This window comes from Ambystoma mexicanum, chromosome 6q (genome assembly GCF_040938575.1).
Source record: "Ambystoma mexicanum isolate Mex_15411 chromosome 6q, UKY_AmexF1_1, whole genome shotgun sequence".
Classification (NCBI taxonomy): domain Eukaryota; kingdom Metazoa; phylum Chordata; class Amphibia; order Caudata; family Ambystomatidae; genus Ambystoma; species Ambystoma mexicanum.
Genome location: NC_090937.1, coordinates 250968053 through 250990322, shown reverse-complemented (window position 1 = coordinate 250990322; position 22270 = coordinate 250968053). Strand labels below are relative to the sequence as shown.

General features: G+C 45.5%; 1 protein-coding gene across 2 annotated transcripts in view; it reads left to right on the top strand.

Annotated features, from left to right (window-relative positions):
* Positions 1-22270, top strand: part of MTTP (microsomal triglyceride transfer protein) — a 627046-nt gene that overhangs the window by 451662 nt on the left and 153114 nt on the right. For both annotated transcript variants that reach the window (XM_069630721.1, XM_069630722.1), the window contains one exon: positions 21750-21962. In XM_069630721.1, the coding sequence (XP_069486822.1) occupies positions 21750-21962 (213 nt within the window). The remainder of the gene's footprint in view (positions 1-21749; positions 21963-22270) is intronic.

The following is a 22270-nucleotide window of genomic DNA, read 5'->3' as shown; positions in this document are numbered from 1 at the left end:
CATATGCAATTATGCATGTCGTGTCACAGATGGCTCAGAAATCACTCCAACTTTGCGAAGCGGTTCAAGGGTTTTGTTGCAATGCATGTCCAACTCCCGGCCCCCCAAAATGATTCAGGCTGAGGAAAATATATTAAGGGCATAAAGTAGCCGTGTAGGACGGCTGTAGAGGGGAGTAGGGTGAGCAATAAGCGACACACGGGTAAGGTATAGGCCAAGGGCATAGTGGGATAGGTGCCCTGAGAAGGCCCAGGGGCTGGGCGTGTACTTGTGTGGTTAGGGAATATAGTGGTAAGTAATATGAATGAATCCTGTAGTAGCCAGCTCTGTTCTGTGACCGAAAGGACTGAAACACCACCATATTGAGATTGAGGCCTAGGATGGCCAGGCCACGGTAACAGCAATAGCGTATCATGGTATCCAGCACAAACATCCTTTCCCATCCCCGTTCCCAGCCCAGGCATTAGACGAAAAGGCCTCTACGTCGAGTAGATACAACCATCCTAGTCCTATGTTGCATGCTGAGTAATCAGAAAGGAATGGGAATAGCACAGCATGGGTAGGGCTGTGCCTGTCCCTGAAGGACGATCTCCTGGGAGACAGGGCAGAGGTCTAGAGCTGCCAAAGAGCCCATCAGAGATTTAGAGCACTAGCACCCTCAAGATAATGGTCACTCTATTTGAACTGCCAGATGCCCACAAACAGAGCTCTGTTGGTCTAATTAGTGCATGAATTTCAACTGTGCACTAATTTCAGCGGCGCCACTGATTTCAGCAGAGGTATTGTGCACCAGTTTAAAATAATGCTAACACTGCAGCACATGCCAGGTGCTGTGTGTGTTTTAATGTACTCGCACTGATGAGTCGTTTATGGTAAATGAAAAAGTGGGGTTGCTTTGGGAGCTTAAATCATTACATATTAATCTTGGAGCATGTGCATGGCTTACAAGGATTAGAATCTGAAAAAGCAGAAAATAGAGAAGTAAAAGCCTGCTTTGCACAGTGTGGAAAATGTGAAGGTCTTGGAAAATAAATGTCTATTGTTCGTGTAGTGTAAACACAGAAAGAGATGGTGCATGCAGCATTTCTTCTTCCATGTGCAGAAAAGGACGGGTGAAGTGTGCCAAAAGTCAAAGGGCTGAGCTAATGTTGGAAGAAACTAGAAGCTTTGAAAAGGTTTTATCACATGTTTGCTGGCACAAGAGGCTGGGGCAAGGAGGTGACATCAGCAAAAGTAGGTGGTTATGATGTGCGGATTCTATATTATCTATAGTTTTTGGGCTGAGTTTGGCAAAAGACTATTTAAGAAACTGCAAGCTGAGAGGTGAGGCTTTTTGCATCCATGGGAGAGCTGTGTTTGGATCTTTATTTTCCTGGGTCTGCACAGGGTCTTCTATGCCTATCGTATTGCTGAGATTTAAAAAAAAAAAAAGAAACAGGCCCAGTTGCGGGCAAAAGAAGAAAACCTGAAGTGGTGTTGTTTGAACTCTTGCAAGGCTTCTCTCATGTGTGGGTGCACAGCCATAGCTGTTCTCTTGGAGCGTAAGGCATCGTGCCAAGCCTGCCTGAGTTAGCTGTGAAGGCTGCAGATGTGAGATCCATGTGTTGGCTTTGCGAAAGGCTTCTGAGCTACAGTATGTGCCAAGCCCAAAAGATGGGGGTTGCCGTGAGCTGAGGGAGACGAGCCAGTGGAGCTGGGGCGTTTTCAGTTCCAATTCAAGGGTTTAAGTATAAACAGGGAACACCAAAGAATTGTTTGGAATTTCTTGCAGGGGAATCTTGATTCAGAGAGGTCAGTTTGACAGAAAAGAGAATTTCCTCCTTTGCCACGGTACCCGAAAAATATTGAAACTCACTAAATCTAACATTGATCATGGGAATAATATTATGCAGTACATTCCATTATTGCTAACTTTAGAATAACGTGACATTTGACTGACAGAGCAAGAAGGCACGTAGTAAATGGAAATGGTTCCTAAAGTGTGTCTGTTTCCATAACTAACTGAGTTGCATGCGATGGTGTGCCCCTTCTATATCCCCAGTCTAAAGAAGGGGTTAACTATTATACATACATTATCCATGAATGTAATATAGATTAATAAAGGCCAAAGAAAACTGTCTGTGTGGGATTGCATATTATGATTTCCTTTTTCTAATAACGTGCATGGGTAAATCTATTGACTGTTTTGGCCTTAGTTGAGGACAGGAGGCAAATGGAATTGGTGGGCAGACTCTATACATGCGCAAGGGACTAGATGGGGATCTGAGGTTGTGTTGCCTGTTAAGATGGATTTCTGAACTCTGCCCTGGTGGGCAGAGGTTCAGAAGGCCAGCCTTGTTTCTTGGAACAGGGTAAGCTTCTGGACAAGCCAGACCTATCAAGGTTGCATTGGAAGCGGTCAAGACTAGGTCTCAGGAGGGGTGAGGGTGACTGAAAGACCTCAATGAGCACACAGCATGAAGGACACTTACAAATCACTCCCAGTTGGGTGTATTCATATTAAAAATACAAATACATTTATTTCAAGGCCTTTGAAAGGTCACCACACAATAACAATCACAATAATACTTTTAGATCAATACAATCCTATCTAAATACATAGATACAAGACCAATGGGGTCTGAAAGGTTAATGCACAAAATGGGCCCGTAACCTAAAATCGTAAGGAAACGGGCAGTGCAAATAGTCTTTAGTCCCTTCTGCATCAAACACAGTCTAACTGAAGCCTATTGCTCAAATGTACTTTGCAATGCTGGTGCACGCGGCAATGCAGATGGGGAAAACGGGGTCTCTTCAAGAGTCTGTAGCAGCTCAGGATGGTGGGTGAGGTGATGCAGAATAAGTTCCCACTATTTTCTGAGGGTCTCCCCTACAGGGCAGAGCAGGTTCCAGAATGCAGGAACAGTTTGCTAGTTTGCACTAGCAGTGGAAAGGAGAGGGGCGCTCAGGGGCCAATTGTGTGTAAAAATTGATGGTTGCACTAGGGGCCACCGGTAAGGGTTGCAATTGCTCACCGTCCCCGGTGCACTCCAGACCAAACTTCAGCAGTCGGGTCCACTTCAGTTGCAGGTTCAAATGTGTCAATTTGGCGGCTCTGCGGCTTTCAGCGACAAAGCTACAGCGTTGTTTCCAAACGGGTCAGTGGCGATTTCTCTGCTCCTGGTGGATGGATCAGGCCAGTTTCACTGCAGCAGACTTCAGGGGCAAGAGGGGTACAAAAGCAGTGCACCTGCAAAGTTTGTCACCACGGCTGGGCGACACGGTAACCGCGTATACTCTAGTTTGGGCGTACTCACTTTACTCCAGACATGGGAACGCCAAGTGTACGAAATTCGGTGTGAGAGTGCTGTGAACAAAGAGCTAGCGACTTACTAAGTTTTGAGTGTCTCCTCAAAATGGTGGCAGTATCAGAGTAAAGGTCCTGTGTAAACTGATCAGCCCACTGGTTGGCCCAGGGACACTTCTGAGAAGGCTTTCTTGCAGGGTTTGATGAAGGTGCCAAGAATAGTTGGTCCAACTATTCCAATGGGTCGAAGCGTCTTTGCAGACCTTCTAGGATGACCAAATGCAGAGGGTTCCAGCGAGACAACAGCAGGCTCAGGGTGGCAAACCTTCCAACGGGTCACCAGCGATTCCTCGACTGGGCTTCTTAGTTTCAGGATACTTGGATCCTATCCTTCATTCAGTGAGAACTCCAGAGATCGCCATGGTTTTAGGAGCCTTCTCTTATCCAAAATCTCCTTCACGGCAAAATGAAGAGGACCCAATGGGAGATCTGCTCTCAGACAGGCATACCATAAGTGGACCAATCAGGGACCACAGTGGTCCCAGGCATTCACAGCACTTCAGATTCTCTGGCATCCAGGATGTCTATTGGAACCAGACAGTCCAGCCCACATCCTGAAAGCACAGACACAAGGCATGCAGAAGCCCGCAAAAGCTTGGCGTTTCGTGGGAGACTGCATGCCCAAATAAGGACTGACCCGGGTCAGCTCGACCTGGGGAAGGTGAAGAGGCAAGATGGTCAAAGGACAGGACAAAGAACCTTGTGGCATGGCCATTTTGGAGCCAGGCCACCTATTTGTGCCAAACGCGGTAAACGCGGTTTACCTGGCAGAAAAGGGTTAAAAATACATGAAAAGATAAGCTGCCACCAGTCCTTTCCGAGACTCATCTGCACTTCTCCAACAAAATCCTTTGAGAGTATCTAGGGCCTTTGGAAATGACTATTAAACCCAAGTGCACTGTACTGTAAGATACTTTGTGCACTTGTTACATGTTGCAGAAAAGTTGCAAAATTGACAAGGACTAAGGGAAACAAAGTCTCCCAGTACTGACTGTCTTTAAGGGCATGTCAGTTTCCCCATAAGAAGTGAGCAAAAAAGCCCAAGAGAGTGCAGCAGAAGGCTGTGCTCCTCTGGTAAAATCAGACTATGGTGTTTAAACGAAGCAAAAAGTTGGGGGGTAGACAACTGGACGGCAAATTACACATGAAATGGAAATCTTTCCTAACATTGACTTACAAACAATATTATTCTCCCCCTATGCAAAGGGTCCTTCTTGTGTTTTGCATGTGTTCAATGTAGGTGCAATGCTCATATTTATCTCTGCATAAAGTGCCTCAGGGCATAATTGTAGAAACTGTATGTGCTTTATTATTGTGTGGTCTATTTATTTTGTGATACATTGAGTGTGAAGTTTGGTGCATCCAGTATAACCGGCGTGAAAACTCGGTGTGCCTAGCATGGTACAAAGTCTGACATTTCTCTAGCCAAGTGACCCAAAGGATTGGTCCCCCCAAAATCAGTGACTAACATTGGGGTGTCCCCCATGGGTGCCACCCCACCTGGGACCATCCCCTGCCGGCGGTGATGTTAGGACTGGTGAACCCTGGGACAGAAGGAGTCTGTCTCCTTGAGCTTCTGCATACACTGGTGCACTTCCAGAGGGGATCTGTGAATTATTACAAAATATTGCCCCTTGTACCTGCACATTTCCATCATTCAACGTAACTAGGGCATTGCACCTTATCCCTTATGTAGCACCCAGAAGCCGAGCAATGTGAAGGTGAGCACTAAGCAATTTATGCCTGGATCCACGGTTTCAGTGTTTATCGTCAGCGGAAAGGTCTCGGTTTCCCTTGCTCCCCTGGTTGCCAGGAGCCTCCCTCTTGAATGGTCTCACTGCCCCTCTCAGGCTTGAGGCAGATCTCTGTAAATTATGGAAGCTCCTCAAGACCCTCCTTTACTCTTCTTCCTTCCCTCTCGCCTGCTAACATCCCCATCAGCTGTAGTGACTGGCTGCCTGGTTCCCACTGAGATCTACAGGGCACAAGGCCCAGTCCACCACCCCTCTCCTCGAGCATAGCATGCGGTCCCTCTCCCCCTGCACCCCATGCAATCCCTGGCACTTGCCCCCTGGCCTTGCCTTAGCACATGCCTAGCCCATGTGGCCTTCTTCCCCCCTCTAGCCCCTCTTTCACTTGCACTCTCTCCTCTTTACCCTGCACTTCTCTTCTCACCCTAGCATTTTGCATTCACACAGAATGGCACTCCCCCTCCTCTCCCTCGCATTTCTTGTTACTGCACTTGCATGATCCAAATGTCACAAGGCCTAGTAGGCCCGTTATTGTTATCTTTCTCCCTTCTTCCCCCAACCCCCTTTTGTATTGTGGTGCCTTGAAACACCATTTGTTGTGTAGGTGCCTTACAAATAGCCAATAAATAAAAGTATAGCAGTAAACAGATGACCAGTGAGCTAATTCCCTACATCGGAGTAACAAGCTTACCCTACAGCTCCTAAATCCCTCAGAAACTGACTGATTACTGTGAGCCTGGAGAAGCCCAGGGGAAGGTTTGGGGAGGGTGTGACTGCCAAGAGAAGAGAACAGAGCCGTATGTCTTCTGATTTGAACTATGAGGTGCAAAGGGTGCGGGGGTGTGGGGGTGCCTGGGCATCTGGGATAAGAAGAAGCACCTCTCATTTCAGAGGGCCAATTTGACCTCGAGAGTATCCACTGAGCTAATTACCAGGTGCACATCACGTGAGTTGTTTACGCGGAGGGAAACATTCTTACATGGGCCACCATTCATGTTCTTAGAATTCAAGATGGCAAGACCGAAGACCACGTGGAAGGGGATTGGCATAGAGTAACTGCAACCATTCATCCGAGGTCCCATAGGGAATGGGTGGTATGTACATAGGATAGAGCCAATCAATAAGTACGATATACTGTTTGCATCATGGGTAACGACACTGCCTGTTATAATGTACCATTTTGCTTTGATCACCAGTGGTTCCGTGGCAGTTGAGATTGAATGCCACTACTGATATCCTCTTTTCTTTTATATGAGAAATAAAACCTTGTTATCCTTGCAAGAGGTGCACCAAGCCATTTTCCTCAGAGGATTGTTTTTACTTGTCTGGCTAGTGTGGGTCTGCCCTACAGAACTGGTTGACCGTGATGTGATCCCAGACTCTCTGCAGAGATGGAGGATTCCTGGCCGCACATCTGGAGGGGCAACGCCCTCCTGCAGCAACCAGTCCCTTGTGCACAACCTGGAGTGGTTTACAGGAGCCGTTTTGCCAGAATTCCTGTCTTTTCTTTCGAGCAGGACGTTGCTCTCGTATTGTCCAGGCAAATGATGGGACGCCATGATGGAGGTACTCGGGAGAGCATACAGATGTAAGTGCAACATGGGCAGGGCTAAAAGGGATAAACATGACTGTTGAGGAGTGTAGAAGGACGGGGTGACGTGGGTGTGTAGTAAGAAGACCACATGGCGTTTTAGTTTTTTATATATTTTTTAGTATTATATGGAATAAGAGGATGATGAAGTAACAAGATCCTTTCCGATTGGTGGAAGAAGACAGTGCTGTATCTTTAAGGAGAAAAAAGGAATAAGGGTAGAAGCGCAGTATATTGAGTGGGCCTGGATCTCACCGCCCGATGTAAAGGGGGCGTGGGAACAAAGCATAGTATTTTTTGGTGTTTTATATTGACTTTGTTATTGTATTGGTATGGACTAAAGAGAGGACCAGGTTTCTGGTACAGAATTTTGTGGAGTTGTGTGGAGTGAGGGGGTGATTGATTGGTGTGTTAGAAGGTGGGAGTCTGTGGTATGAGATTAGAGTGAGGGGAGAATGGGTAACGGTATTGGGGTTGGAAAGAATGGGGCAAAGGGACAATGGAGGTGCCACTGGATCGGACCTCAGATAAACAGAAAGCTCTTGTTTTAATACGTTTTGACGAGGGTTGCTAAAATGGTTCCAACCACCCCGTTAGAATATATGTGTGCATCTTTACCACTATACAAAGAAAAGATTTTTAAGTATCACAGGGCCTGGGTGGCCGAGATAATGGGGGGATTGTTTCAACCTTGGCCAGAGCAGGGAACTAATAGCCTGGCATTTCGGTGCTGAAATGCCGTTGTGGGCAGGACAAAGACTGATATGCAAATGGATATTCCTCCTTTCTGAAAAGTACATTGAGCAAAAAGCGATGGCTGCGGACTCTCAAAGTGGGAAAATACCACAGAACCGGTTATCATGCCATGTTCTTTCTAGAGAGGGGCGCCTGCTACCTTTTTTGTGTTTCTTTGCAAGGAACTTGGGGTTGGTCACCCTAAGTTACCTGGGGGAACCCATACGTGGATCTCTTTCTACTTACTCTGCTCAGAGAGGTAAAACTCCACCTCACTGATGAGGTCCAACAAGGCTGATACACGTGTGTGGGGTTGCGGTTGCTACTCTTGTTCAAAGGAGGTTTGCCTGGCATTTCGGTTCTGAACTGCCCTTGTGGGCGGGACAAAGACTGATATACAAATGGATATTCCTCCTTTGTGAAAAGTAAACTGAGCAAAAAGTGATGGCTGAGGACTCTCAAAGTGGAGAAAAAAAACACAGAACAGCTTATCATGCCATGTTCTTTCTAGAGAGGGGAGCCTGCTACTGTTTCTGTTGTATTTGTATTTATTGATAGTTTATATTGTGTCTAAGAGAAATGCTGCCTAAGTCTCTGCTTACCTTCGTGCAGGAATGCGTGTGCGCTTCATGTCTAACGCATCTATGTGTGTGTGTGTGTGTGTTCAGCCATGTTGCCTCTTTATGATTACCTCAGTGTTTTCATCTGAGTATGGCCTGTAGGGCTGTTTCAGTAAGTGGCGTTAGTCACCTTGGTGGTATACCGGTGGGGGGGGGTACACCCCCACTACAGTGTAGTATGTGATGCTCTGCTAGTCTCCTCACTTCAGATTAGGTCTCCAGCTTTTCCAATTGTAGTCTCTGTGATTACGTTCGGTGGCTTTTTGATTAATTGAAGTTTGTGCAATTATATTTTTAATTTGCCATATTTTGGTAGAGGAAAGAGTGGTTAGGAATCAAAACACATGTTTGGTGTGGTTCCTGACAATGCTGTGGCATTAATTGGTTGAAGGCTATCATGTTATTTCTCCCCGTCCGAGGATCCTCAATATAAAGTTGCATTACTGGGCTTTCATGTAAGGGGGAGACATGTTTTGTTCTCCCTTTGTCTGCCTTTTCAGAGACAGACCACCCAAAGCCCCGGAATAGGCATGGCCTACTACATTATTTCCATCCCCAAACCTCCAACCAGCAGCACTGCAGTGTGGTATTTGACAGCAGCTCCAACAAAAACACAGGCTTCTACGTTTTTTAATGGGCTCTGATGGAAGCACCAAGATCTATTCCTCCTTTAACTCTTTTTCTTCTTCCTCGGTTAGACCCCAGGTGACCTGTCTCTCTTCTCTTCATCCCGGTGTAGAGAAGGAGCCAAGTACCCCACCTCAACCACTTTGCCTATATTGCCTATATTTTGGGAACCAGAGTGTTAGACACGTGCAGCGCCATTGAAAATACAGATACCAAGGAGAATCCTGCAAGCAAGATTCCCATTGAGAAAGCAATACCTGCATATGTGACAGTATGATGGCCATTTGAATGAAATCCCAGAAGAAACAGAGCAAATGTCTGGCAGAGAAGAATGGTGACATCACACAAAGCAAGTACATAGAAGAGATGCAGAGACAAGAGATTGCAGATATTCTATGGGGCATCAAGAAAGTATCAAAGATAAGTGACAGCTCGGGCTCGAGATGAACAGGCTTATGTTACAGATACGATGAAGATATCAAGTCATTTTACATGTGTACATATGCAAAGAAACGCAAGCAGACAAACTATTCTTAAGGCTAGCTTTATAGACAATATATTGCGGAATGCGCCAACGTATACATGTATAGGAGTGAGTGCAGGAATGGATGTTTCCACTATGTATTACAGCAGAGCTAGACTAAGAATGAAATGCCTCTTTTCCAGTGTGTCGCAGTTAAAAAACAATTGAATTAACAGGAGTGAAACTCAGACTCAGAGAGGCAAGGCTGAATGAGCCCCAAGAAGCCAAGGTCTTATCAGACTAGGATGAACAGACATTGGATACAAATTGTGTGAAATAACAAAACTCCTGTCAGAAGGCATGGACAAAAACAAGGAAGACGTCAGAGGTCTATTAGAAAATAGTATTTTAAATACACTAGAGCTCAATTTTGTGGCCTTCAGTCACGTGGAAGGATGAAGTTGGACAAACATGACCACCACACCTAGGCATGGAGGCAGAGCGTGCCTTCAATCCCCTGAATTCTCTAGAACAAGGAACATTTCCAAGGCTGAGTTCAAACCCTTGATTAACAGCAGACCACTGAGGTGAGGATAGATGATATGCTAATTGGTGGGAAGTTATGGTTAAGATCAGCTCACCAGCACCTGAAATCCCAGCCTGCATGCTGCTAACGTGGGTGGAAAAGTACTGACAGAGGTTAGCGTGCCAACCAATGGTAGGGGGCCGCATAATTAAGGGGCCTATAATTTGTATAACCAATGGGACATTGTGTATTTAGTGACGTTCATAGTGACCTGTTTAAGGGGAGGGCTTAGTTGCCTAACACTCTCTTAGACTAGTATGGAACGTATAATTAGATGTTCCCTTAAACCCTATCATAATAGCCACTAGGTTTTTGTATTTTGCCACATAGGATCATGTTAGTAGATACGTAGATTGACGTCAGCTATGACGAGTTTTTGTTATAAAAGCTATAAAAGTAAGCTTTTTTTTAAGATGCATTGAGAAACCATGCGCTGAGACGTCCGTTGATGTCCGTTGTACTCCCTGTTTTAGATAATTGATATTAAAACAGTTATCTTTTTGCCAACTACCTGAGTCATTTTGATTATTGGTGTTTGAGTAACTTTTGCATCCCCATTCATCTCAAGGGTATTGCTACCTCGTCTCAAAAGGGCTGGGCGGACCCCAGTTCACATATATATGGCGCCATTATTTACAGGGATAGTATTACTTGATACCGTTATAATGTGAATGGCATGCTCTTGGCTGGGTACATTCCTCAACCCCCACCCTCCACCCCCCAGAGAGCAACATATCCTTCTAGCAGCATACTACCAAAAGGGCTCAAACCGCTTGATATCAGATAATACTGTTACGCAAGATTAAGGCCTCTCTTCCACCACTGGACTTGCGGACCAGGGTACAGGCCCTTGTGATTGTACACTTTGATGGGAGACATGCCCACCTCACTGGGCTCCCTGCTGTACACCGGGCCCCTCTCAAAGTGGTCCACCACGCTGCTGCACACCTCACAATAATAGATTCCAGGAAATGTGACCATATCACCCCCATAAAAGAGTGTCCTTGTGGCATGGAATAATCTGGTCAACTCAGGCACAAAGCTGAGGTAATCATGCAAGTCACAACAAAGAGAGACACCTGGGAAGACAAGACTACAAGTCTAGTGCTGATGATCCAGTCTTAATCCGGATTTATACACACAGAAAGACAACAAAGGGACGGTATCAGTGTTGAAGTGTGCAGAGGAAACATGCTCTGTTGCTTCAAAATCATAATATGAGAATATCTTTTTTCAATCAATTGCAATGCATAATCATATGGAAAAATACTATTTAAAAAAACCATAAAACTAATTTCCTCAGTCATATATTTTGAAAATGCCACTCATACTCAGTCAGACACTCCCCATACTCACAATCAATAATACAATGTGAAACCAGTTGAAACATTAAATTGAAAAACAAAAATGCCAGTGACACACTATAACTCACAAAAATACACAGAAAATAAACACATCCCAAAATGTAACCATGTGTGTGAATGAACACAATTAGTATGGAAGCACAAACTGTAGTGCGCATCAGCGCCCGACATAAAATGTCATGTTTCTGTTCTTTTGGCAGCTAATGCTGAACATTCATCAGGGGCTGGAAATCAGTACTCGAATGAATAGAATAGTGGGATCTATGGTAGAGTAATATCCCAATCTGCAACACAGATCAAACAAGTGCAATTATTGCTTGTTCTCCTCGTGATATAGTTCATAAACAACACCCAGCCTGGTTGGAAATACCTTATTGCTCCAGGCAGGGGAAATAGCATATATGATATTGCTACGCAAAATGCAAATGATCAGAAGCGCATCTGCAAAAAAGCAGAGAACATGCTGCTGATTGCTGTGTCTCTCCAACTCTCTCAGTGACCAAAAACGTCCACAACCTCAAGTGCAGTATGAAAAAACTGGACACTTACTAATTCCTTGCGTGCCGGGGTAAGCTGCAGTTTGAATGTAGGTATCAAAGCCGTACTGGACCCAATGCTGCGAACGGTAAAAAGACAAATCGTCACTTATTTAAACAGCAGCAAAGCCAAGTGTTCTTAAATGCTAGTATCCTAAGCTTTGAACAAGCACCTCGTGGTCAATGCCTACCTTTGTTAAGCTGAAACATCCATGTTGCCCTTCCTTCCCGGACACCAAGCGTGTCTGCCTTTGGCATCTCGGATCTCCTAACGTGTGCTGAGGACAGGGCCTGTGAAGCCTTTTGCAAAAGCAAGTAACCCACAGGCACTTATATGGCAGCCATTTTTGCCCATCCTTGGTCCGCTGTTGATCAGAGCTAACCTGCCCTCCATGCATATTAGCAGACATATCCTACAAAGGTCAATCCCTAAACTAACAGCCAATTTTCATCTGCAAAAGCCACATGCTGAAGTAGTCCTTACAGGTGACACTTAGGACTAGCCTGGCTATCTTACATAAGTGTGGTGAAACTACTACCCAAATTAATTAAGGAAAACAATGCCCAGGAGAATCAGACATTAGCCCAACATCAGCTGACCATGCTTCGTCCACACAGGAACTGCCGGCCCTTGTGTCGCCCAGGCACAAACACTTCGCCATCCCTGATTCTGCATGGAACACTGATGAGGCATTGGCCCCCTCTATAGATTTGCCTTTCCTTGATTGTGACAGGAAGAAGACACACAAATCTCAGGGCAAAGGGTTGGCCATGACAGTCATCTCAGGAGGACTCAGTGAGGTGCCTCTCATACCTTTTAGTATCACCACTTTGTTGACTGAACAATACACCAAGACGGATAATAATGCCAACAGTAATCCGCCTCCCTCTGTCACGAGTTTGTTTTTACCATTCATGGGTTTGAAACAAACACATATTGAAGCTACTAATAACATAACATACTCGAGACCGGATGAGTTTATGTCCTCACATGCCTTCGCCAATAACCCTAATCGAATCAGCACCAGCCTGACCTCAATAAGGTTTTCCCTAGCACTGTACAAAGTCCCTGTAAACCTTCAGTTGAGTTCTCTACAGGTCGGGGGACTACCTTCCCTAGGTCAAACCACACTAAGGCCCTCATTACAACCTTGGCGGAGGACCATGGTGCTATTAGCACCATGGTCCATGCCGCTAAGGTTACGATTCCGCCATGGTGGATGGCGGAATTACCGCCCCATTCCAAGGTGAGTGGGGCGGTAATTCCCCATTCACCATTCGCCCTTCCCCATTCCCATTTTTGCCCCCATAGGGCATAATGGGAATGGGGAAGGCGCTAATTACGGCACCGTAAATTACGGTGCCGTAATTAGCTCCAAAGTCCCTTTGCGGGTTGGATTTTTAACACCTGCTAAAAGCAGGCGTTAAAAACCAACCCGCAAAGGGACACTTGTAATCAGGCGTTAAGGGTTAACGGCGCCGACGGCGCCGTTAAACCCTTAACGCCTGAGTTGTAATGAGGGCCTAACTCTTTGTGCTGCCTACTTCTGAACACCAGATCTTTGATAAAACATGCTGCAGAAGTAGCAGATTTTATTGTGGAACACAATATTGACATCTGTGCAATCACGGAATCCTGGCTGCATTCCAGAGCAGGTCCGTCCTTGATGCTGGCCATACCAGAGGGCTATAAGATCTATAGAGTGGATTGCACCTCTGGCAAAGGAGGAGTGACTCTCATTTTTCGCATCTGAATTCACCAAGTTAACTTTGTTGACATGCCTGACTGCGATATTCTGCTGCCCAAATTATCACTTGACTACAACACTACACTCAATCTATATGTGTTGTATCATCCCCCTAACAATATGTCAGAGTTCTTAACTATGCTTGTGATTTGATTTCTTCGACCATTAAACATCAATCAAAAATGATTACTGTTGAGGATCTAAATTTGGCCATGGTGGAAAAAGGAGAAAAGTTCAAAAACACCATTCAGAAAGCTAAAGCCTGAGATTTTCAGGCTAGTAGTTCCACCGAGGGAGATACTAAGGAGGAAGACAAGAATAAAGACCTTCCGACAATCCCAGTCTTTAATTTTAGGAGCATGACAGAGGATGAACATGTAATTAATCTTCTCAAACTTCAACCATTATCATGTAAAGGGGATATCTTTCCAGCTACAGCTATCAAGGCTCTGAATTACTAAGAGCGTTAATGCATCCCTTAAGGAAGGCCATGTCCTGGCAAGATTGAAGGGAGCGTGGATCATCCCCTTGCTGAAAAAACAGGTTCTTGATCCCAGGATCCCCACTAATTATAGGCCCATTACCAACGCCCCATTCCTGTTAAAAATACTGTATACATGTCGTGATACACAAAATGCAAATTTGCCAATCAGGGCTTTAGATGACAGCATTAACCGCTGAAAGCCAATAGTTTATTCAAAGTATGTGCTAAATGCTGACAGTAATCTGTTGTAGCACCTCCATTACGCAGTAGTGAGCTACAAGGAATATGCAGGCCTAGTAGGGGTGGTAGGTCACATTATGCATTGTAGATAGACAGGCAGGGCAGAGGCCCCAGTTCTGTAGCTAATAGAGACATTATTGGAGTGTTTGGAGCATTATGGCACCTATATAGCGCTTAGATAACCAATCTTAAGCGCTATGAACACTAAGCTATGAGTGCATGCCTTTTAGAGCTTGCTCACATGGGTTAATTCATCTCGGCTTCTCTTACAATATTCTGCCTTTCTAACTGTAGCCCTGCATGGCTTCGTAAACAAATCCTGTTTCCCTGAGAAGGACTGGTACAGCCTTGCCCACACGCTGATAAGGACATTCCAGTGCTTTCGCAGAGAGGGCTCCAAGGGAGGGGTAGGAGCGAGCAGGGAGCATCACAGAGTTGGGATTTTCCATGAGCAAGCCTATATTTTGCACAGGGAAAGTTCTGGAACTGTGCGTCATGGACTGACAGCACGAGATTACATAAATGCATGCCCACATGACTCAGGTGGGAGATCGATCCGTGGACTTGGTTCGAGCAAGATCGAGTGTCCGGAACCTGATGCCCGGTTGGCACCCTGCAGCGCTGTCCTCTGAGCGGGGCTGGCAACAGCTAGCTTATGAGGGCCAGGGTCTCCCAGTGCTAATTGAAGGGGCGTAAGACTGTGTTTCTCTATGTTTCTCTAAGTTCTATGTTTCTCTATATTTTGTATTTCTCTAAATTTTATGTTTTGTAATCTTCTCTAACTTGAATCCAAAGATGCTGCTAAAATTCACTGTTTTCTAATAAATGCTAAACTTTTTGAAGGTGTCCTTTGTCACTAGCATGAGCTCACTGCTTGGCACAATAGAACCTGTATTTTGGGCTGAATTGGGTAATTTTTGCTCTCAAGGGCTGTTTCCGAGGAAGATTTTCCCCATTTCAAGACAATACAGTGGCCTATGAACAAGTACTGAAACATTCTTATTAACTGGCAGTCTGGCTTCAGGCCAGGTTTTAGTACAGAATCAGCACTATTGGACTTAAAATTCAATATGCTGACAAAGATAAATGAAGGCCAAACTATGATGCTGATGGCTTTGGATCTGTCGGCCGCATTTGATTTAGTAGATCATCCGTTATTGTTAAAGAGATTACAAGAAGTGGCCAACTTTAGTGATCAAGCTGTGTCCTGGATGCGATCATTCCTGGGTGAAAGAACCATGAGGGTATGCAGTAACACAGCAGAGGCTCAGCCAGTCCCTCTAAAATTTGGAGTCCGCAGGGCGCTTGTCTATCGACAGTGCTTTATAACATTTGTATCACACCGTTATTCCAGGTGCTTGAGGAAAAAAAGATCTGCTTCTCCAACTATGCGGATGACACTCAATGCCTCATCCCCCTGATAAGCAACTACTAGGAAGATGCCAAATTGGTTAAAGAAACCTATGACCGGGTTAGCTCTTAACCATAACAAAACCAAACTGATGATCTCGGGCACCAGGCCTAAACTGAATAAGTTGAATGGAAATTACAAAAGCTTCCGAATTGCAGATCATGATATTCCCACGAAAGATAAAATAAAAACACTTGGAGTCCTATTTGATCAGACCCTCAGTATGAAAGCTCAAGTGAATAGTCTGATCTTGTCTTCAGGATATTACATCAGCCTGCTCTCACACATCCAACCATTTGTGTCCCTAAAGAGTGGGGAGACAGTAGTCCAAGCTATCATTGCATCCAAAATTGACTACTGTAACAGCCTTCTGGTGGGTATTGGAAAAGGAGTAATGGCAAAATTACAGGTAGTGCAAAACAACACCATCAGAGCCATCATGGGGATGAAGAAATGCAAGTATATATCCAACATTCAGAGACACCTCCATTGGCTCCACATAGAGGATAGGATTGAGTTTTAGCTACTTACCATAGCCTACAAATGTTTGGCAGGACAATACCCAGCGTACATGGTACTTAGACTAAACAAAAAACAGGAATCTAGAATTTTACGATCCAAAAAACAAAAACTTCTAGAAGTCCCAAGAGCTAATCTGGCTATGGTTAAAAAGAGTGCCTTCTGGGTAGCAGCAGCCACAGGCAGTAATGCTATGGCACCCGAGCTCAGAAGCTGCACCTCCCTGGACTGCTTTATGAAAAAACTAAAAACTCACTTATTTAGATAAATAGATTTTTTAGGTTTTCTGCTTGTTTCCCTACATCTGTCTTTAACCTCCCCATAGGGACTCCAGCTCTCGGTGCCCATATACCTCTGGGCTACTTTGGCAGTGCCTTACTAATACATAAAGTAAAGTAAAGTAAAGTTAATAACTCCTCAGATTCAACAGCCAAAGCAGTTCAATCTGCACTAGAGGGCCTTGGCTTCACCTAGTGCGTCACTCAACCGACTCATACTGGTGGCAGGATCCTTAACTGGGTCGCATCTCATGGATTGGTGCCGGTCAAGATTGAAGTCAATCGTTGCCCCTGGTCAGATCACTACTTCATAAATATTCAGATACCATGGCCCCCATCAGGAAAGAAAGTTAAACTACCCCTGGCTAAGGTGCTGTGCTGTAATCTGCACAGACTTACTCCAGCCGCTCTAGCACCACTCTTTGCCCCGGTGCTGGACAACCTCGTCCTCTATGACTTAGCTGCTAAACTGGCCTCAGCCTACGATGAGATTATGTCGATGGCTGTGGAAAGTTTGGCCCCCTATAAACAAAGACTGACAAAAACTCTCCCTTCGAAAAAATCTGGTACTCCTCCGAAATTCTAAATCTAAAATATAAGACAAATAGAGCGTTTCGGAGATGGAGAAAGACATTCACTACAGAAGATAAGACAAGTTATGCTTGTGCTGTAAAAGACTATAAAAATGATATTTGCTCTGCCAAGAAGCTCTCTTATGACAAGAGAATTAAGGGAGCTTCCTCTGACTCCAAGGAACTGTTTAGGATCTTGAAAGAATTAGAAAACCCATGTCCGCTTGTCATCACAGTCTGAAAGGATTCCAATTAGTGCACTCAAATTCAGAATTTTATGTCAGATAAAATTCATAATAATTTTTGACTCACTGAAAAATATCCCTTCCTCCGGTTTCTCATGGAAACGGTCTGGTCCGCCCCATCTCTTTGAATTTGTGGAAGTGACAGAAGCTGTTGTCTTTGATACCCCAATTGGATTTAAGCCAACCAACTGCAGAGGCGATATATGCCCAGCGTCAGTGGTCATATCATGCGCTAATCTCCTCACCCCCCTTATCACCTAATTTGTTACCTCGCAATACTTGGACAAGGAAAAAAAACGCTCTGCTGATGTTTCTGGATCTCACTGCGGCTTTAGACCTGGTGGATCATTCCATTATAGCAGGCAGACTGCAGGATTGTGCCTTCTTTTCAAAGGAAGCTTCTAGCTGAGTGTTGTCCTTTCTGTTCAATCGATTGGCGCGAAGGTTTTTTATGAAGATGCCATATCAGAGGGTCATGTTTTAGCATGTGGCCTGCTGCAGGGATCGTGCGTGTTCCCGACTTTATTTAATATCTTCACGCTCCCACTATGTAAGCTATTGGATGCTGAAGGCATAACATATGTGAATTACGTGTCTCATTCCACTCTCTGGCAATCACTCCCTAGATACTGAGACTATCAACACTGTATACAATCACATTAATTCTTGGATGCTGCACAATGACCTGGCATTGAATAATGCCAAAACAAGAAATCAAGATTGTCGGGACCGCTCCCAAGCTGAGCAGTCTAAATGAGGCCTACTCCTCTTCCAAATTGCTGACTATTTGCTACCAACTTTAACAAAAGTTAAGACCTTGGGAGTAAGTATTTACCAAGAATTTACCATGAGGGCCCATATCAGCAGCCTGCTGTCAAGCTCGTTGTATTACATTAAGCTCTTGGCTCAAATTAGACCATACTTCAATCCATCTGGCTGTGCCACGCTGACTAGGGCTTATCAGCAGTCACCTTGACTACTGTTCTAGTCTCCTGCAAGCTATGAGAAAGGGGGAACTTTACTGCAAACAAGTTGTCCAAAACAACACGGTTAGGGTAGTCCTGGGTCTGCAAAGGTCTGATCATGTCTTGGCAGCAAGGAGATCTCTACAATGGCTTCCTATTGGAAATAGGATCATGTGTTGGACTCTGTGCATTTCCCATTGTCAGAGATGCTCAGGTCCTAGGCGCAGGAGCGACGCAGTACCAACCACCCCCTCAATGGTTTCAGTGCCTGCAAGACTGAGCTTTACACAGACCTCCTTAACCAGAGCGGGGAAGGAGGGTTAGGATCTCGATGAGTGGATAGGTAGAGGGATTTTAGGATAACCGGATTGAGGGTTGGGAAGAAGTTATGGATAGGACTGGGGATTTTAGGGTAAACGATGTCTGCACACCTTTCTCAAACTGGCTGATGGAACTGCCGTAACACCTCTACATGTAAAGGTGCTGCCACCTTCACCAGACCCCTTGAACAAACATGAAGGTGCCCTTTGAACTCTACAGCAGCACGCCAGGATTAGCAACAAACAATTGTTGACATTAGCCCATTTGCATTTTCATGAACACTGTCACATGCACTAGCACACTTAGCTTTGCTTTAGTCCTTGGAGTCCTGTCCTGCAAAGGCTGTCAAGTCCTGTGCCACGTCCTTGCAGTCCGAGATTCAGGTTCGAATCAGGTTCAACTAAAAGAAACAAAGGGCAAGGATTAGCGTTTGTCTTACGTTCTGCTGGTCTCACACTCTCTCAAAACACTCTCACACACTCATTCAGCGTTTTTAATATAACATTCCGGGAATCTTAGGGTGCGCTGCTGCACGTGGGTTATCAAGCCCCAATGTTACTTTTTGCCCAATAACACGGTCTTCCCTCAGACCGGGTGTCAGAGCGCGGTCTTTCCTCAGACCGGGTTCCCCAAGCTAGTGCTCCTTCATCTCACGCGCCCTTCCGGCGCTTTTCCCATGAGACGAATGCACTCGAAACCATGCACACTTCCTTCAGTTAGCAAACACGACTTTCCCCGTGAATCCGCCCACTTAGCTTTTGCGTGATGCGCAGGGGCTCTGGAAGGGGTCGGGGTATGCCCCCTGCGCTTCCCCTAGGATCCCAGACTCTCCCTGGGCCGAGCAGCACTTATCTTGTGTCAGCGAGGGGCCGGATCGTTGTTCCTGTGGCTCAAGGCCCCTCGCGTATGGATTCCGGGGAGCTGCTGGGCTTACGTCCTCTCTCCTCGGTGTCTCGAGCACAAGCCCCGTGCCTTGGAGCTTGCGCATGCGCGTTCGTCGCGCGCCACACCCAGCGCGGCTTCCCATTGGCTCACGGGCCCGTGAAGCCTGCTGGGAATTGTAGTTCCGGCGGGCTGAACGCTGGATCAGTCTGCAGAAAGGGCACAACAGCCCTTTAAAGTACGGAAACCCTCTGGATCCGGGTTTCTTCATGGTCCCTGGCCCCACAGTCCCAACAGTACTGGGCCCAAGGCCAGTCTTGCCCCTGACACCCATGCCTACGTATATGGAAAAAGCCCTACCTATATCGCTGATCAGTTAGACTGCTCCCTGATAGGTGCATTCTAAGATCTAGCAACTCAGGACTACTGAAAACTCTTAAATCCAGACTACCGCTGGTGAAGGAAGGGTGCTTCCCTGTATAAGCACCACGGCTTTGGAATGCACTCCTCCCTGATCTGAGGACTTGTTCCTCTTTGTTAACGTTTAAACAAAAGCTGAAAACCATTTTCTTTTAATGATTTTGCTACTGCTACTGATCCCTATTTTCCTGCTTATGTTCTGTGTGAGTTAATCTAGCCTAGTGTTTTTATGCCTGCTGGCCTTGTTCAAGCACTTTAGAAATTAAATAAATGAGTTAATTATTAAACCGAAATACAGTATGGGCTCGCTACAAATCCAGGAACCAAATCCTGTTGTGATACGGAGCTCAAAGAAGCTACCCTCTCAGTTTGTGTCATTCCACCTCCTCGTTGAGACCTCTAGTATGACTATCTGTAAGAGAACTGCAAGACTAATCCTTGGCCTCAATCCCAGGGACCACATCTCTCTGGCGCTGAAATCCCTCCACTGGCTCCCTGTGGCTGATAGGATCAAGTTCAAGACCCTCTGCATTCTCCACAAGGCTTTCTGGGGTCTGGCACCCACCTATCTGCATCAATGCCTTCGTAAATACTGTCCCTCCCGAGCCCTCTGCTCATCTACCTTCTTTTTTTTTTGTTTAATAGTTTTTTTATTGGAATAATAGCATACAATCTACCTTCAACTTCCTGCGAGTGAGCCGGTTCTCTAAGCAGAGATTTGGAGGGAGATATTTATCCTCAGCAGGGGCCTCCCTCTGGAATAGCTTCCCTGCCACTGTCCGTCTTGAGCCTGATCTCCTTAAGTTCCGGAAACTCCTTAAGACATTCCTCTTCTCCTCTTCCTTCTCTCTCCATCTGCCCTGCTAACCTCTCTCTCTTTGCTCTACCACTCTCTACCTCCCTTTCCACACAGCATGCTGACTGGCTGCCGGGCGTACCTCAGAGTCTCACAGGTCCCTGGCACCCTCGCCACTCCTCCAGCACGTGCCTCAGGGCCTGCACTTGCCCCATTGCTACTGCACTTGGTCAATGACCCATGAGAACGGCATCTCTTAGCACTTACCAGTTTCTGACTAACTGGGTGCACTAGTCCCCCCCTGCACTTGTCCCCCCACCCCTCTCCTGTACCTTCTGTGCACTTGTGCAATCTGAACGTACCATGCCTCGAAGATCGTCTATCATTTCTTCCCTGTCTACCCTCCTGCATGGTTGCGCCTCCATGCTCTTGGAAAAACTGCAGAATCGTTGTCGTACATATTTGCTTTTATCTACCCTGTTAATTGTATTTATGCACTTACTCTGCATGGAGAGACTTGTATCGTTCAGAAATTCAAGGGATCAGAATGACTGTTTTTCTCCCCTTGCTTCCCCCCTCCTTGAGCGCTTTGAAACACTTGCCTTGTGCATAGGCGCTATGCAAATAAATATTACCATATCTACCATACCAAAGATACGCTTTTGTTCCACTTTTATCAGTTTATTCTCTCTCTCCTTTTTACTATCTCCAGATATTCTCAATAACACTGCCCAGGAGAAGTCTTAAAAATGATGTTGCATTTCAGTGAAATTCTTGACCAAGGGGGCCTTTTCAATTTTCTGTTTGAGACAACTTCTCTGTTCAATGATCCGAGTCTTGATCTTACGGATACAAATACAATGCCTTTATGGAATGTAAATTGCATCTCCAAAATAAACATAATGATGATGATGATGAAATAGAAAATCCAATTGCCCGATGACTTCATGTCATCGGGGGTACCAGCTTTAATTTCTTTTCTACTATTTCAATTATGTGAGCTGTAACTTAGGGTCCTTTCAGTTGAGTAAAGTAAAGCCAAATTAAAAACAAAGCCCAGGACCATAAAACAGTGTCACAGTGGCATGGAATCATCTGGTCCACTCGGGCACAAAGCTGATGTATTCCCTCCACGTTCAAGCATGGTGCAGGCATGCAAGTCAACATTTCAGACAGTGCAATAAGAGAATTTCTTTTTCTTTCTACAAGCCCAACTGGCTAGATCTTAACAAGTGTTGTTTCCTTCTAGGCCGTAAAGGAGGCCAAGGAGATAGTCCTCGAGGGCCTGCAGAAGCCAGACAGTGGATTCGATGTGAAGGTTTATCTCATGGCCCTGAAAAATGCACGCCTGCCCGAAGGGATTCCAATACTACTGAAATACGCAGAGTCCTCTGATGGACCCGTCAGCAGCGCCGCCATCAGTGCGCTCCAGAAGTACGACATATCTTTCATCACAGACGAGGTAAAACATCAGGGGCAATGAACAGAAAACAGACATAGAAAACAGACCTTGAATTCTTGAATGTCTGGGATTTCAGGTCCTGTATCTTTAATGAAGACAAAAGTTTTGCATGTTCTTGTGTACTGTATTGGGGGCACAGGGCGTGGTGTGCAGAGGGTGGAAGCAGATAGAGAAAGTACATGGGGGGAACAATACAGGGAAGGAGCACGCAGGAGGAAAAGTAGCGGTACAAAGGAAGACAACTAGTGGTTGCAGTTGGTGGCACAAAATATGAAAACATCCCTGAAGGGAAGTAGAATTGCTTACTC